The following is a 15,676-nucleotide window of genomic DNA, read 5'->3' as shown; positions in this document are numbered from 1 at the left end:
TGCATAAATAACACGCATACCTGCAATAATGGGTTTTAAGGCCCAATGGTTTCCTGACATTGACTATGAACAGTTTCTAACATGTAGTATTTTTCGCTTCCAGGGGAGAGCCAGTGTGACGAGGCTACGTGCAACAATGGCGGAACGTGCTACGATGAAGGGGACACCTTCAAATGCATGTGTGCCGCCGGATGGGAGGGTGCCACCTGTAATATAGGTATGTAGCGTAGCCGGCAGTGCTAAATTATTGCAGCTAATGCTATTCCAACTGAGCATTCACCACAACCACTATGATTTGGTTTTCCCTCAACATTTGACAGTAATGCAATGCCCCCATTTTTTTAATTCCTAAAAATATACATTTTGAGTCTGACAAAACAGTTAGTTTAAATTTTCAATTGCTAAACTGTGGTTTCTGAGGTAGCTGCCTCTGTTAACTGGTGGTATAGCTGAAGGCTTGGTCCAAAACTAGGCCAAAGGTTGCTTTTGCCCATGTAGCATTTGCTAGTTAGCAGGTAGGCTAAAAGTTGTGTTTGCCCATGTAGCATTGGGTGGCTAACAGGATGGCTAAAGGTTGTGTTTGCTTCTCTAGCTAAGAACAGCAGCTGTCTGCCTAGCCCTTGTGAGAACGGAGGCACCTGTGTAGTCAGTGGAGACTCTTTCACCTGCGTCTGCAAAGAGGGCTGGGAGGGCCTGACCTGCAACCAAAGTGAGTGACCCCAGTGTGTGTGTCCCCGTGTGTCCTCACTTGTCCCAGTGACTGGGGTAGCTAATACATCTTTAGTAGAGAATTGTAGTCTTGTGCACTATTAGTTGTTCATAACTTGATAGTGTAATATTCACTAGAACTACATTTAACCTGCCATAGTAGATAAGTACAGTTTGGCCTTCGTCCTTTTATGTAATGAATGTATCAAGCTAAATCTTAACTATAGGAAAACATATACTTTTTTTGTTTTATTTCTTAGATTAATGGTATGTGGACTCAGCTAGCCACAAATTCATATTGAGTTAGTATTCTGACATGCACTCTGTGTCTAACCCAGCTTTCTTTTTATTTCAAATTTGACAGATTCCAACGACTGCAATCCCCACCCTTGGTAAGTCACTCCCAAGCCAAGTTAGGCCCAGTAAACATATCTGCCCGCAGGAATGTCCTGCTGCTGATAATACGCACACAGACTCGCATATACACTCCGCGTCAACAAAGAGCCACAAACAACTCACGTAACATTGTTTGCTCAAGACTTCACAATCAAATATTTTACCTTGTTCCACTTCCTCCTCTACCCAACGCCATTTTTTTTAAAGAATAATATAAATGTATCTGAAGAAACTATTTTTGTGGTGAAATCATTTAATAGAGAATTCTGAGGGATGCTTATTTAGATACTTTCTAAGACATGGAATTATATTTCCCATCCATTTAGTACATTTTTTTTTATTGGTTAAGAGCTATGACCCCTGACCTCTCTCTCTCTCTCTCTATCTATCCTTTTCTCTGCAGCTATAACAGTGGAACCTGTGTGGATGGAGATAACTGGTACCGGTGTGAGTGTGCCGCGGGATTCGCCGGACCAGACTGCAGGATTAGTGAGTATTAACCCTTTGCACCCCCCCATCCCCCTCACTCTTCTTTTCTTTTTTTCTTTTTTTTTTTGTTCACTATTCTTAAGCTGTGACAAAAGTCAGAGTTAAGTTGGGGCTAAATCGGGTTTAAGTCTTTTGGATTTGGTGATGCTTGTAGGACAACACAATGGAGGATGAGGCTTATAAGTTGGCAAGATAAGTTCACTCTGCTGTTAGCCCTTTGATCCAGTTAAAGAGAGCTCAGATGGAGAAGTTGATCACCTGCACTCATTCCCAATGGTAACTTGACTACCCAGAGTTAGTCCAACTGTTAACTAGCACCAAGGACTAGGAATGAAACTAGGGTATAGTTTTGAATGTTTTCTTGGAATGAAGTTACAAAGTAGTATAATTAGCATAGTTTGGGGTGGCAGGTAGCCTAGTGGTTAGAGCGTTGGACTAGTAACCGGAAGGTTGCATGATCGAATCCCCGAGCTGACAAGGTAAAAAAAATAAAAAATCTGTCGTTCTGCCCCTGAACAAGGCAGTTAACCCACTGTTCCTAGGCTGTCATTGAAAATAAGAATTTGTTCTTAACTGACTTGCCTAGTTAAATAAAGGTAAAAATATATGTATGTATGTGTTTGTAGTTCGCACAGTTTGGTCTGTGGCTCTGGGAAATATCAGTCTAAGCAAAATGGTTCCAAGACATCAGTCAGTCTGTTAGTCAGTAGGATAGATGGACCGATGCATATAGATTGATGAACAGATGAAGTGACAGAAATGGACTAGTACCCTAACAGTTGCTTATCTTGTCCCCTCAGACATCAACGAGTGCCAGTCGTCGCCCTGCGCGTTCGGCTCCACCTGCGTAGACGAGATCAACGGCTACCGCTGCCTGTGTCCACCAGGGAGGGCCGGCCCCAGATGCCAAGAAGGTAAGACCGCTAGCCTTCATGTGTTCCTTTGGAGCCTAGGCTCATACTGTCTTCAATAAATACATTTTCCATCATAATCATCCCTGTTGGATTCTGCCATGACAATGGACTGTATTTTAGTCAGAAACTTGGTCTGAATTTTTGTTCCTTGTGCTATAGCTCTTTAGGTGCTGTTTACCTAACTATAAACAGGACATCAGATAAACAATGTATAAGTGCACGGTACAATAGCTTTATTACCATAACATCACAAGAACCTAAGTCTTAACAAGAGTTAATGTAGGTGTAAACAGTCAACCTGAATAAAACACAATACATCTATGATTTTGGGCATCTATAGCAAATGTTTCAGGTTCAATCTTGATGAGACTAAAATGGCCGCCTCTTGCTTTGCAGTTACTGGGAGACCCTGTGTTGTCAACACTCTGGTGGCTGTGGACGGGACCAAATGGGATGACGATTGCAACACCTGCCAGTGCCACAATGGGAAGGTCACCTGTACAAAGGTACGAAACCACAGGTTTTATGACAAGCTTTTTTTCTTTGTACCATATTAAATACCCATTGTGATGTGAGCTAACTATGCAATTAATGACCACAAATTATCACCACCACTGACCACAGTTAACCACATTCCTGTCTCCCTCCAGATCTGGTGCGGTCCCAAATTCTGCCGGGTCCACAGTAAAAGTCACAGCGGTGGCGAGTGCCCAGTTGGTCAGACGTGTGTGCCCGTCCGGGACGAGCGCTGTTTCGTCAAGCCATGCCCCAGTCAGGGCGAGTGCTGGTCGGCCTCCCACAGTCTCCCGCCCCACGCAAAGTGCCACCCTGAGAGCAACTGTGCCAATGTCACCTTCACCTTCAACAAGGACACCATGCCACAGGTGAGTTGGTGCAAGCCACATCATAGAAACATTTATTCAAACTTAAACTAGGAAGTCAATTTAGCCAATGGCAAAACATTGTCACATCCAGTTTGGCAGTATTTCTTATACCTTGGTAAGACTAGGAGCAGTATGCAGTTTTGGATAAAATGATTTTGATACTTGTGAACTTATACATTGAACCTTTTGACCTCTCTGTGTGTGTGGCAGGGCTTGACTGTTGAGCACATCTGCAGTGAGCTAAGGAGTCTGTATGTGGTGAGGAACCTCTCGTCGGAGTACTCCGTGTCCATGACATGCGAGCCATCGGCCACCGCCAACAACGAGATCAATGTAGCCATCGTAAGTACCTTTTTGGCTCAAATTTTGCTCTCAATTCCATGATTATCAAGAACAAGCAAATGGCCATTTTGAAACATTAGTCATTTAGCAGACACTCTTATCCTAAGAATAACTACATTCGCATAAGGATTAATTTGTCCTGTTCTCACAGTATACTCTATTATTTTAATGCGATATAGGAAGTTAGTTTACATAGTTATTTTGCTTGTACGAAGAACTTAGAACTCAATTAGTTTTTATTTTTTAGTCAACGGAGGACCCCAGAAGAGGCAAGGCCCCTATCAAGGAGATCACGGACAAATTCATAGACCTGGTCAGCAAGCGAAACGGCAACAGCACTATCATCACAGCCATCGTTGAAGTCCGTGTCCAGAGGAGGCAGAGCCACAACCCCAATGGTGAGAGCACAGGCAGCCATTTTATTGTTTTTGCAAAGACATTGACCTTCACTAGTGGTGGGATGGTTGTATGTACCTAGGTTTTAAAAATTCCTGAACGTTTTCCAGAAATCCTGGTTGAAGGATTTGGGGAATTTTGCAGTTGAAAATTGTTAATGGGAAGAGGGAGAATATCACATTGCTGCTGCTCTCAACTTCTGCTTGGAGTATAGTTTTTGATATCCGAGTCTCCCTCATTTGTTCTAGTCTTCGATAACTGACGCCTTCCCTCCATCCCCTTTTTCCTTCCAGCGGACTACTTGGTCCCCCTGCTGGTGTCCGTAGTCATCGTCATCTGGCTCCTGGCTGTGGCCTCTGCGTTTATCTGGTGCCTCAAGCGGCGGCGGAAGCCCAGCACCCACACGGGTGTCAACACCCAGTCGACGTCCCCTGCGGCGACCGCCGAAGACACCAACAACGCAGTCAACAACGTGCGTGAGCAGCTCAACCAGATCAAGAACCCCATCGATAAACACGGTCCGACCAACGGCCTACCCCCAGTTAAAGAACAACCCAACCACTATCACTACGAGGACAAGAACTCTCTTATCAACGCCAAAATTAGAACAAACAACTCAGACGTGGGTAGCCACCATTCGGATGACGAGGAGTCTGAGAAGAGGCTTCAGAAGGCTAGGTTCCCCAGGCAGACGCCGTATACTCTAGTGGACCGGGAGGAGCGGAGCCCACAGCCACTCGGCATGGCTGGCAAACACCCCAACTGGACTAACAAACAGGATAACAGAGACTTGGAGTCGACGCAGAGCTTAAACCGAATGGAATTCATTGTATAGCGCACAGCTTGGCGACCTTGGCCCGACCACTTCAACCGGTTTATCATTGTTGGAAGGTCAACTGAGGGGCGCTCCAAAGTTGTTGACACTGTTGTCATATTTTTGAATCAAAAAGTTGTTATTTACCCTTCACAAAGAAGACAAATTTCCATGTGTTTAATTTATGTTTCGACAAGCTGGCTCACACTGGCAATAACGGTTGGCTGTGGTTTGGCTGGATTTCCGGGTGCTGCGTTTGCTTGCAGTCTTTTGCAAAACCAGTTAACTTCGAGGCGGCACTTCTGTAAATGGTGATATCGATGTACATGTAAGAACGTCTCTATGTTGTTCGGTAAGCTGCTGTCGAAGGCTTTTTGCAAGCTTTTTCCCGGTAGTCTTGTGTACGATGAATATTAATGTGGGTTTAGCCTCATAACTGGTTTTGTATTTGTACGCGCTTCCGCATCACCATACCACAGCAACCATCAAAAAATATTATTTATTTTTGTTTGGGGCAGGTTGAGTCTGTCAGCAGTTGCTGCCAATATGAAGAATTTGTGTCAATGTAGAATGTTGTATAGATCTGTAAATATTTTTTTTTATTAATCATTGTTTATATTTGATTTATTAACTTAATAATCAAGATCCTTAAAATATCATTCCTTTTATTTATATGCATTGTTTAGATTTGAAGGTTTGACAGCTTTGTAAGCTTACAACTTTGAAAATATTGTTTCAATATATGCAGTCAGGTCAAAGTATTTGGACATTGAATATTTTTGTTTTGGATTTGAAATGATACAATGACTGAGGTTAAAGTGCAGATGGTCGGTCAGCTTTAATTTGAGGATATTTTCATCGATGTTAAAAATTACCACTTTATGAACATGGTCTACCCATTTCAAGGAACCAAAAGCATTTGGACAAATCCACTTATGTGTATTAAAGTAGTTAAAAGTTTAGTATTTGATCCGATATTCCTACCACGCAATGACTACATCAAGGTTGTGACTCTACAAACTTGTTGGATGCGGTTACAGTTTCTGTTTGTTTCAGATTTTGTGCCCAATAGAATTGAGTGATGAATAATGTCCCATGTGGCTCAGAGTATGGTGCTTGCAATGCCAGAGTTGTGGTTTCGATTCCCATGGGTGGACCAGTACAAAATAGTACGAAAATGTATGCACTCACTACTGTAAGTCGCTCTGGTTAAGAACGTCTGCTAAATGAATTAAATGTTAATGTAATGTCATTTCGGAGTCACTTTTATTGTAAATAAGAATAGAATGTTTCTGAACACTACATTAATGTGGATGCTACTATGATTACAGATAATCCTGAATGAATAATGAGTGAGAAAGTTGGAGGAATAAAGACCTTTCACCATTACCAATAATGGGAGAATAGCATCTTTTGGGAGGGTATGATGTTTGTGCCTCAAACTTTCTCACTCAGTTTTTCACGATTCATTCATGATTTTCTGTAATCATGGTAGCATCCACATTAATGGATGGAAATACCCTCAAATTAAAGCTGACAGTCTGTAATTTAACCTCAGTCATTGTATAATTTCAAATCTAAAGTGCTGGAGTACAGAACCAAAACAACAAAATGTTTCACTGTCCAAATACTTTTGGACCTTCAGTTTGTTTCATAAATGCCAAAAGTGTTCTTGAAAGAATAGTTTATTTTTTAACAATTTGGATGGGCATTTTTGTCCCCCAAAAAAATACAAAAAACATGTTTTTGTACGATGTCTGTTTGAAACCATTTCTATGGTAGTTTTGCCAGGACTCTTTTGTAAGTACTTAAATGTAAGTGGGATGGCAGGGGAAAGGACAAAATAACATGGAGGATGATATTGCTGCTGCAACGTCATTTGAAACAACTAAGTTTGGCAGACTCATTGCTTGCCAATTAAATACTTTTAAGGGAACAGAACTTTTTTTTTGTTAGCTTGACGTTTGCATGTACAGCATAAAATAACGTGTCAAGGACAGGAAAAAATTATATTCCTAGATACTTTGGAAAAAATTTAGCTGTTTTTGATGTATTTGTGATTACTTTGCATCTTATTTGCATATATGGTAATGACCTCTAATATATGGTGGAATTGGTTTTGCGTGCCCTGGGTGGGTGGCGATTTCAATGGAATGGTCTGCAATGAGCAAACTCGGGTCCCCAGGCCATGCAAAATGAACTCGACCAATGAGATACTTGAAGAGAGGAGGTCCAATAAGAACACTGTAGAACTGTCATGTGACACACAGCCTTTCTAGATCAGAGACCACAAGGCTGTAAACTTTAAATATAATTTTTCGTTTGCCCTTAAGATCATGACATAAGAGAAAGTATTTGTATACATTTCACTTTAGTGTGTTAACTTGAGAATTAAAGTATTTGGGGGGGGGCAGTTGTTCCTGGCAAGTCTTTGTTTTGTTTTGGAAAGTAATATTTATTAAAATATTTTGTACAAAAACAAATTGGTCTTTGGTGTGTTTTCCATTGCTTTCTGAGGCAAAGGGTCTGTCTGGTGGCGTAAGTCGGCGGGTGTTGACTAGACGACATGCCGGGTGAGCCGCATTTGCTGTTGAGTGTCAAACAATGACGACTTTGTCCAAGGCTCGACCATCCCTGTCCTCTCACACATGCACGAACAGTCTCAGCAGACCCGTGAGAGAGTTTAAAAGGCCTGTACACAGCCCTAACCTGCGTGGGAACAAGCCTGTCTTTCACCTAAATAAACAGCATGAGACACTTGCAAATGCATTTATAGAGGAATCACTCCAAATGGAAAAAACAAGCAAGCTTTTTCCTCCCACTTGACTCTGAGATTTGTCTCTACCAATTACGCTGCGGTTGAAAAATGGGAAAGTAGCATTTGTGTGTTTTTATTTAAGCAATAAGGCACAAAGGGTTGTGGTATATGGCCAATATACCACGGCTAAGGGCTGTTCTTAGGGGCAATGCGGCGTGCCTGGGTACAGCCATTAGCCGTGGTATATTGGCCATAAACCGCAAACCCCCGAGGTGCCTTATTGCTATTATAAACTGGTTTCCAATGTAATTAGAGCAGCAACAAGAAATGTTTTGTCATCCCGTGGTATGAAGTCTGATATACCACGACTGTCAGCCAATCAGCATTCAGGGCTCGAACCCGCAAGTTTACAATTATACAAATTACACAAACTTTGTCATTGGGAGGTGAGGGATAGCCTACTTATACAAAATGGAGTCAGACACTAGTGAGTTTTCTTCAGGATTTGGAGATTATTTGGGGTATAAGCAGAGAATGTGGATGTTTAGTCTTTTCGAGATTTCGGCCTCCCCTGTTTTTATTCTTTTGGGATGCAAAACTTCAGAGTTCATCGGTCCCAACTCTCAAAGTATGTCCCAAATGGCACGCTATTCCTTATATAGTGCACTTAAGTTTGTATTGCCTCTGTCTACTTAAGTAGTGCACTTTATAGGGAACAGGGTGCCGTTTGGGATGTACACTCCACTGTGGTCTCTCAGCTGACACCCAGCCAACGAATGCCAATTCCTCTCTTCCTGGTTTCTCAGCCAGTGGGAGACTCAGCAAAATGTGCTTTTATTGCCCCTGTCTCACTTTAAAGGGGGTGAGGTTTGTGGGTGGTTGGGTATGTATGTGTGTCTTTGTTTATGCATTTGTGTGTCTATTTATGCATCTGGTGTATGTATGTATGAACGGAAGCTCTATCAAAACATTCATGACACACCCTGTCTTGTCCTCGGTCCCTATAGTCCTGTATAAAACCCGAGACAACCCAATTGATCCCATGTCTGATATCGACATTGGGAAACCCGTTTCATGGCTACTAGGTCATGAAATCAAAACCGCTCGGCTATAACCATTTCAAAGACCAAAGACACAGATTTTCAACCAATGTGGGGACTCCGCTCAGGTGTCTTTTTATGCTTGCTACATTAGGTTACACCAGGGTTTTTTTTTAACTGTGTAGAAATGATAATGGACCTACAGTTTCTTGACTATGTCCAACTCGCTAATAATCACCCAAATGAAAGCTAGACAGTCAGGTAGCATTGAATTTTTTTTTTTTTATATGGATAGATTTTGATGAGGAAATATAACCAATTCTCAATGCGGCCCTCCGGACCTCATTGAAGACTGAATGCGTCCCCCGGGGCAAAATGAGACACCCCTGCATTTACCGAGGTAAAGTAGGTTTTATATCAGACATTCAACAGACATTCGCCGTTAGCCTATTTAAACGTTGACAACTATTTCCATTCCTCTCTGATTACTATGACGGATCTTTCACGGGCAAATTATTTATTTTGACATTTTTTTGACTGTGGTGAAAGTGCAATTGCTATAAGGGCCGTTGACTCAAATCATTTTATTTGTCACATGCGCCAAATACAAAAGGTGTAGACCTTACCGTGAAATGCTTACTTACAAGCCCTTAACCAACAATGCAGTTTTAAGAAAAATAAGAGTTAAGAAAATGTTTTTAATAAATAAACTTCAGTAAAAAATAAAAGAGCAACAATAAAATAACAATAAGGCTATATACAGGGGGTACCAGTACCGAATCAATGTGCTGGGGTACAGGTTAGTCGAGGGAATTGAGGTAATATGTACATGTAGGTAGGGGTAAAGTGACTATGCATACATAATAGATAATAAACTGTGAGTAGCAGCAGCTTCAAAAAAGTGGAGTGGGGTGGCGTCTATGCAAATAGTCCGGGTAGCCATTTGATTAGCTGTTCAGCTTTCTTATGGCTTGGGGGTAGAAGCTGTTAAGAAGCCTTTTGGACCTAGACTTGGCGCTCCAGTACCGCTTGCCGTGCGGTACCAGAGAGAACAGTATATGACTAGGGTGGCTGGAGTCTTTGCTAATTTTTAGGGCCTTCCTCCGACACTGCCTGATACAGAGGTTCTGGATGGCAGGAAGCTTGGCGCCAGTGATGTACTGGGCCGTACGCACTAGCCTCTGTAGCGCCTTGCGTCGGAGGCCGAGCAGTTGCCATACCATGCGGTGATGCAACCAGTCAGGATGCTCTCGATGGTGCAGCTTTATAACATTTTGAGGATCTGAGGACCCATGCTAAATATTTTCAGTCTCCTGTTGGGGAATAAGCATTGTTGTGCCCTCTTCACGACTGTCTTGGTGTGTTTGGTCCATGCTAATTTGTTGGTGATGTGTACACCAAGGAATTGGAGCTCTCAAGCTGCTCTACCACAGCCCCGTCGATGAGAATGGGGGCGTGCTTGGCCCTCCTTTTCCTGTAGTCCACGATCATCTCCTTTGTCTTCATCACATTGAGGGACAGGTTGTTTTCCTGGCACCACACTTATAGGCTGTCTCATTATTGTCGGTGAACAGGCCTACCACCGTTATGTCGTCAGCAAACTTAATGATGGTGTTGGAGTTGCGCTTGGCCACGCAGTCATGGGTGAACAGAGAGTACAGGAGGGGACTAAGCACGCACCCCTGAGGGCCCCCTGTGTTGATGATCAGCAAGGCAAATGTGTTATTGCCTACTCTTACCACCTGGGGGCGGCCCGTCAGAAAGTCCAGGATCCAGTTGCAGATGGAGGTGTTTAGTCCCAGAGTCCTTAGCTTAGTGATGGACTTTGAGGGCAGTATGGTGTTGAATGCTGAGCTTTAGTCAATGAACAACATACTCACGTAGGTGCTCCTTTTGTCCAGGTGGGAAAGGGCATTGTTGAGTGCAATAGAGATTGCGTCATCTATGGATCTGTAAAGGCAGTATGCAAATTGGAGTGGCTCTAGGGTTTCTGGGATGATGGTGCTAATGTGAGCCATGACCAGCCTTTCAAAGCACTTCATGGCTACAGACGTGAGTGCTACGAGTCGGTAGTCATTTAGGCAGGTTACCTTGGTGTTCTTGGGCACAGAAACTATGGTGGTCTGTTTGAAACATGTAGGTATTACAGACTCGGCCAGGGACAGGTTGAAAATGTCAGTGGAGACACTTACCATTTGGTCAGCGCATGCTCAGAGTACAAATCCTGGTAATCCGTCTGGCCCTGCGGCCTTATGAATATTGACCTGTGTAAAGGTCTCACATCGGCTACGGCGAGCGTGATCACACAGTTGTCCTGAACAGCTGGTGCTCTCATATGCTTCAGTGTTGCTTGCCTTGAAGCGTGCATAGAAGTGATTTAGCTTGTCTGGTAGGCTTGTGTCACTGGCAGCTCGCGGATGGGCGTCCCTTTGTAGTCCGTAGTAGTTTGCAAACCCTGCCACATCCGACGAGCATCGTTGCCAGTGTAGTAGGATTCAATCTTAGTCCTGTATTTACGCTTTGCCTGTTTGATGGTTCGTCAGAGGGCATAGCGGGATTTCTTATAAGCATCCAGGTTAGAGTCCCGCTCCTTGAAAGCGGCAGCTCTAACCTTTAGCTCAGTGCAGATGTTGCCTGTAATCCATGGCTTCTGGTTGGGGTATGTACGTACGGTCACTGTGGTGACCACGTCATCGATGCACTTATTGATGAAGCCGGCCACTGATGTGGTATACTCCTCAATGCCATCGGATGAGTCCCAGAACATATTCCAGTCTGTGCTAGCAAAACAGTCCTTTAGCTTAGCATCTGCATCATCTGACCACTTCCGTATTGAGCAAGTCACTGGTACTTCCTGCTTATTTATTTTGCTTGTATGCAGGAATCAGGAGGATAGAATTATGGTCAGATTTTCCAAATGGAGGGCGAGGGACAGCTTTGTACCCATCTCGTTGCACAAGTAACATGCTGGTAGAAATGAGGTAAAATGTATTTACGTTTTTTTCTGCATTAAAGTCCCCGGCCACTAGGTGCCCCGCCTCCGGATGAGCATTTTCTTGTTTGATTATGGCTTTATTCAGCTCATTGAGTGCGGTCTAAGTGCCAATATCGGTTTATGGAGGTAAATAGACAGCTACGAAAAATATCTTGGTAAATAGTGTGGTCTCAGTTTGTCATGAGATGAATGTCTCAGTAGGTAGGTTTCCATTCAATTGGCAACACATTTTCATGCAAATATTCAAAAATCTGCATAAAGAAAATGTGCAAATTTTGTGTTTCCATCAAACGGACTAGTTGCATATAAAAATCAGTGTGTGATCACGTAGTGCACACAAAATGTACTTTATCGCTTAAGTTTTCAATGTACCAAATAAAAATCTAAAGTTCAATGTGTTTCCATCGCATTTTCAACTCTACGGATAGTTTTGTAACGAAAACTGTTGCATTAAATAGCAAATGTGCCTACTCTGGGTTTGGTACTTTACAGATACAGGTAGTCTACATGATGAGATTATTATGGATTAGAGCGATACTTTTGGGGGGGGTCAAAAGTCGGTCAAGCATCGATCATCAAGTCAAGAGAAATAAGCATCAATATCACCATGCACTTTCACTTTCACCAATCTGTAGCCTAATAAACTGCATGGTTTCCCGAGTTATAGTGGGAGGACCACACAACATATTGTGTGACTCCAACTTTATTTCAATATGATGGTTATTATATCAATATTTGCGCATAAAGGCGTTTCCAGACACAAAAAGATTCCACCATGTCGAGCGAAGGAATTATCTGTCGGCATTTATAAAATTCTACCGAAACTTCTTGTTCCCATCACAGCTGTCTGATTTTAAAAATAAATGGTATGTATGACTTCACTCGCATAAAAACAACTGTGGATGGAAATGTGGTTAGTGATGTGGTTAATTTAATTTAATTTTTATTTTGTATTCATCTTTTAACTGCAATAACTTTCTTATTGATTGTTACAAAAACCTCAAATAAATTTAAATGATAAGCAAATAGCCTGGCCTACTTTTACAACCTTTGATTTGCATAAACAGTTAAGTGTTGATTTAATATAAATAATCAAATCATATCAAATACATTTAAATCTCTTATCTTCAATCCATTTTTCATGGCTTGTCAAAGAAACATCAAAACAAGTGCAAATTATTGTAAAAATGTCCGGCCTACTTTTACAACCTTTGATTTGCATAAAAGTTGAGTTTTTATTTGAGAAATTCATTTCAATCTCTTGTTGGCAAAAAAAAGCATAAATTGTCATAGAAACATCAAAACAAGTGATTTGATAGAAATAATCAAATCATCTAAAATTGCATTTACATCTCTTATCTGCAATAACTTTTTCATGGATTGTCATAGAAACATCAAAGTCAATCCAAATTATTCAAACCCTCAATGGAACTGACGCACGTAATCATCCGCCTCAAAGGCCCTTATAGCAATTGCACTTTCATGCCAGTGAACTAAAACATTGGCTTGTGAAAGATCCTTTTTAGTAATCAGAGAGGAATGGAAATTGTTGTCAACGTTTAAATTGGCTAATGGTGAAAGTCAGCTGAATGTCTGGTCTGTTTTACCTCGGTGGGTTACTGTTTGTGAGAAGCAAATGCTGTTGTGGCTGTATTACCAACCTGGTCTCAGAGCATTTCGTTTTATTCTGTATGTAAATCCAAGACCCTCCATTTAGTATGATAGGTTACATTTTGTATTGTATGTCATCATTTGTGGATGTCCATCACCCATTTCATATGATATGTAACAAATTACAATTTGTATTATATGTTACGAAATTGCAAAACATACAATATGTCACGAATTTTCAAAGATGCTATATGTCATGAATTTGCAAAACGTATGATGTATTATGAATTCTAGCTAGGTGACTAGGTGGATAACGTTAGCTAGCTGGCAAAGGTTAGCTAGGTGAAGGGTTAGGGTTAAGGTTAGGGTTAAGTTTAGGAGTTAGGTTAAAGGGTTAAGGTTAGGGGAAGGGTTAGCTAAAAGGGTTAAGGTTAGGGGAAGGGTTAGCTGAAAGGGTTAAGATTAGGGATGGTTAGCTAACATGTAAAATGGAAACATGTAGTAAGTAGTTGAAAAGTTGCTAAAATGCTAAAGTTGTCTTTGATGAGATTTGAACTCACAACCTTTGAGTTATATGCTTAACCCTCAACCCCGACCAATCACCCTACTTTAGTTTTTTGTCTTATATGTAACCATCTGTCTTATGTAACCATACCTTACCTAACATATCATACTAATTTAAGTGTTCCGGATTTGCTTTTACTATGTTACGTCTAGTCTATGAGACCAGGCTGATATTACAATACTTTAATTGTCACAGAAACCTGATTCTGGTATACTCAATTACAAGAGCAAAGATGTTAAGATGCTCGACATATCTGGCTTGATGATAAATTAGTTCCTTACATTTTGATAAGGACATCAAACTAAGTCACTTCTTCTTAGCAATGCTTTGGCTGAGAAAAGAGTGGGTTTGAAGTTGTTGAAGGAAAATGCCTACTCAGAAAGATACACACACACAAAAACTGCGCCCCTCATAGAGCAGTCTGTGTTATTAAAACACAGTTGTGTGCGTGTGCATGGATTCATGTGTGCAAGTATGTGTGCACGCTTGTGCGTGTGTGGCAGTACATACTGTATGACTCAATCTGGGACAGAGTGTGTGGGAACTGCAGGAGTCGGAGAGAGGAGAGACTCATGATGTCAACTCTCCCTCAGGCTGGAACTAACCCAGAAAGAGAGGGAAGGAGAAAGAAAGGAGAGAGAAAGAGATGGAGGGAGTCAGAAACAACAGACAATGACCATCCTCGGTGCCAACAACTGCTTTCAAAGCTTGTGTCTTCCAGTTAGCATTTTAAACGTGATTTCACATGGTTTCACAAACACGCCCCATATATTTTTGTAAGCGAGCAACTCTTTTCTTTGTTGAATGAATGAAGCTTGGATGTTGTGGTGTTATGTTATGGTTTTGTTATGGTAAAATGTAATATTATGATGGCTTGACTGACCTACATTTCGAAGTGTGGTATTACTGGACTGTATCTCACAGTGAGGTATAAATATTTCAGAAATGGATTACTGAAATGTAATTAAAGCTCACTAAACAAATCAGTAGTAACAATTTAGTAACAATTTAGTAACAATTTCAAACCTGCAAAGGTATCCAAAACAATATCAAAACAAAGGGTATGTGTCACGTTCGTCTGAAGAATGGGACCAAAGCGAAGCGTGTGTATCGTTCCACATTTTATTTAAACTGTGAAACTATGCAAGACATACAAATAAACAAAACAAACCATGACGAAGAGGTGCGACATACACTTACTCAAAATAATCTCCCACAAAACCTAGTGGAAAAAACAACAACTTAAATATGATCCCCAATTAGAGACAACGATGACCAGCTGCCTCTAATTGGAGATTATCCCCCCAAAAAACAACAACATAGAAATACAGAAACTAGAACCCCACATAGAAATACAAAAACTAGACAAAACCCCCAACATAGAAAAAAGAAACTAGAACCAACATAGAAATAAATAAACTAGACAAAACCCCGTCACGCCCCTACTCTACCATAGAAAATAAAAGCTTTCTATGGTCAGGATGTGACAGTACCCCCCCCCCCCAAAGGTGTGGACTCCGAACGCACAACCTTAAACAACAACAAAAAAACAGGGAGGGTTAGGGTGGGTGTCTAATGTCGGTGGCGGCTCTGGTGCAGGACGAAGAACCTTCACATCCCACGGAGCCTCCTGCATCGGAGGCGGTTCTGGTGCGGGACGAAGAACCCTCACATCCTTCTTATCCGCCAGCATAGGAGGCGGCTCCGGTTTGGGGCGTAGCCCCTGCTCCGCCAGCTGATCCCTCCGCTTTTGTGTCACCGAAC

At 41.8% G+C, this 15,676-nt stretch overlaps 1 protein-coding gene across 1 annotated transcript in view; it reads left to right on the top strand.

Annotated features, from left to right (window-relative positions):
- Positions 1 to 6,195, top strand: part of LOC106564817 (protein jagged-1b) — a 30,173-nt gene extending 23,978 nt beyond the window's left edge. The window contains exons 17-26 of the mRNA XM_014131245.2: positions 104 to 217; positions 593 to 709; positions 1,073 to 1,100; positions 1,508 to 1,593; positions 2,394 to 2,507; positions 2,904 to 3,013; positions 3,158 to 3,391; positions 3,602 to 3,733; positions 3,981 to 4,131; positions 4,423 to 6,195. Coding sequence (XP_013986720.1) covers positions 104 to 217; positions 593 to 709; positions 1,073 to 1,100; positions 1,508 to 1,593; positions 2,394 to 2,507; positions 2,904 to 3,013; positions 3,158 to 3,391; positions 3,602 to 3,733; positions 3,981 to 4,131; positions 4,423 to 4,964 — 1,628 coding nt within the window. The 3' untranslated portion in view covers positions 4,965 to 6,195. The remainder of the gene's footprint in view (positions 1 to 103; positions 218 to 592; positions 710 to 1,072; positions 1,101 to 1,507; positions 1,594 to 2,393; positions 2,508 to 2,903; positions 3,014 to 3,157; positions 3,392 to 3,601; positions 3,734 to 3,980; positions 4,132 to 4,422) is intronic.
- The last annotated feature ends 9,481 nt before the right edge of the window (positions 6,196 to 15,676 follow it).

Source organism: Salmo salar, chromosome ssa12, assembly GCF_905237065.1.
Source record: "Salmo salar chromosome ssa12, Ssal_v3.1, whole genome shotgun sequence".
NCBI lineage: Eukaryota > Metazoa > Chordata > Actinopteri > Salmoniformes > Salmonidae > Salmo > Salmo salar.
Note: the sequence above shows the minus strand (reverse complement) of the source record. Positions and strands in the feature narration are given on the sequence as shown.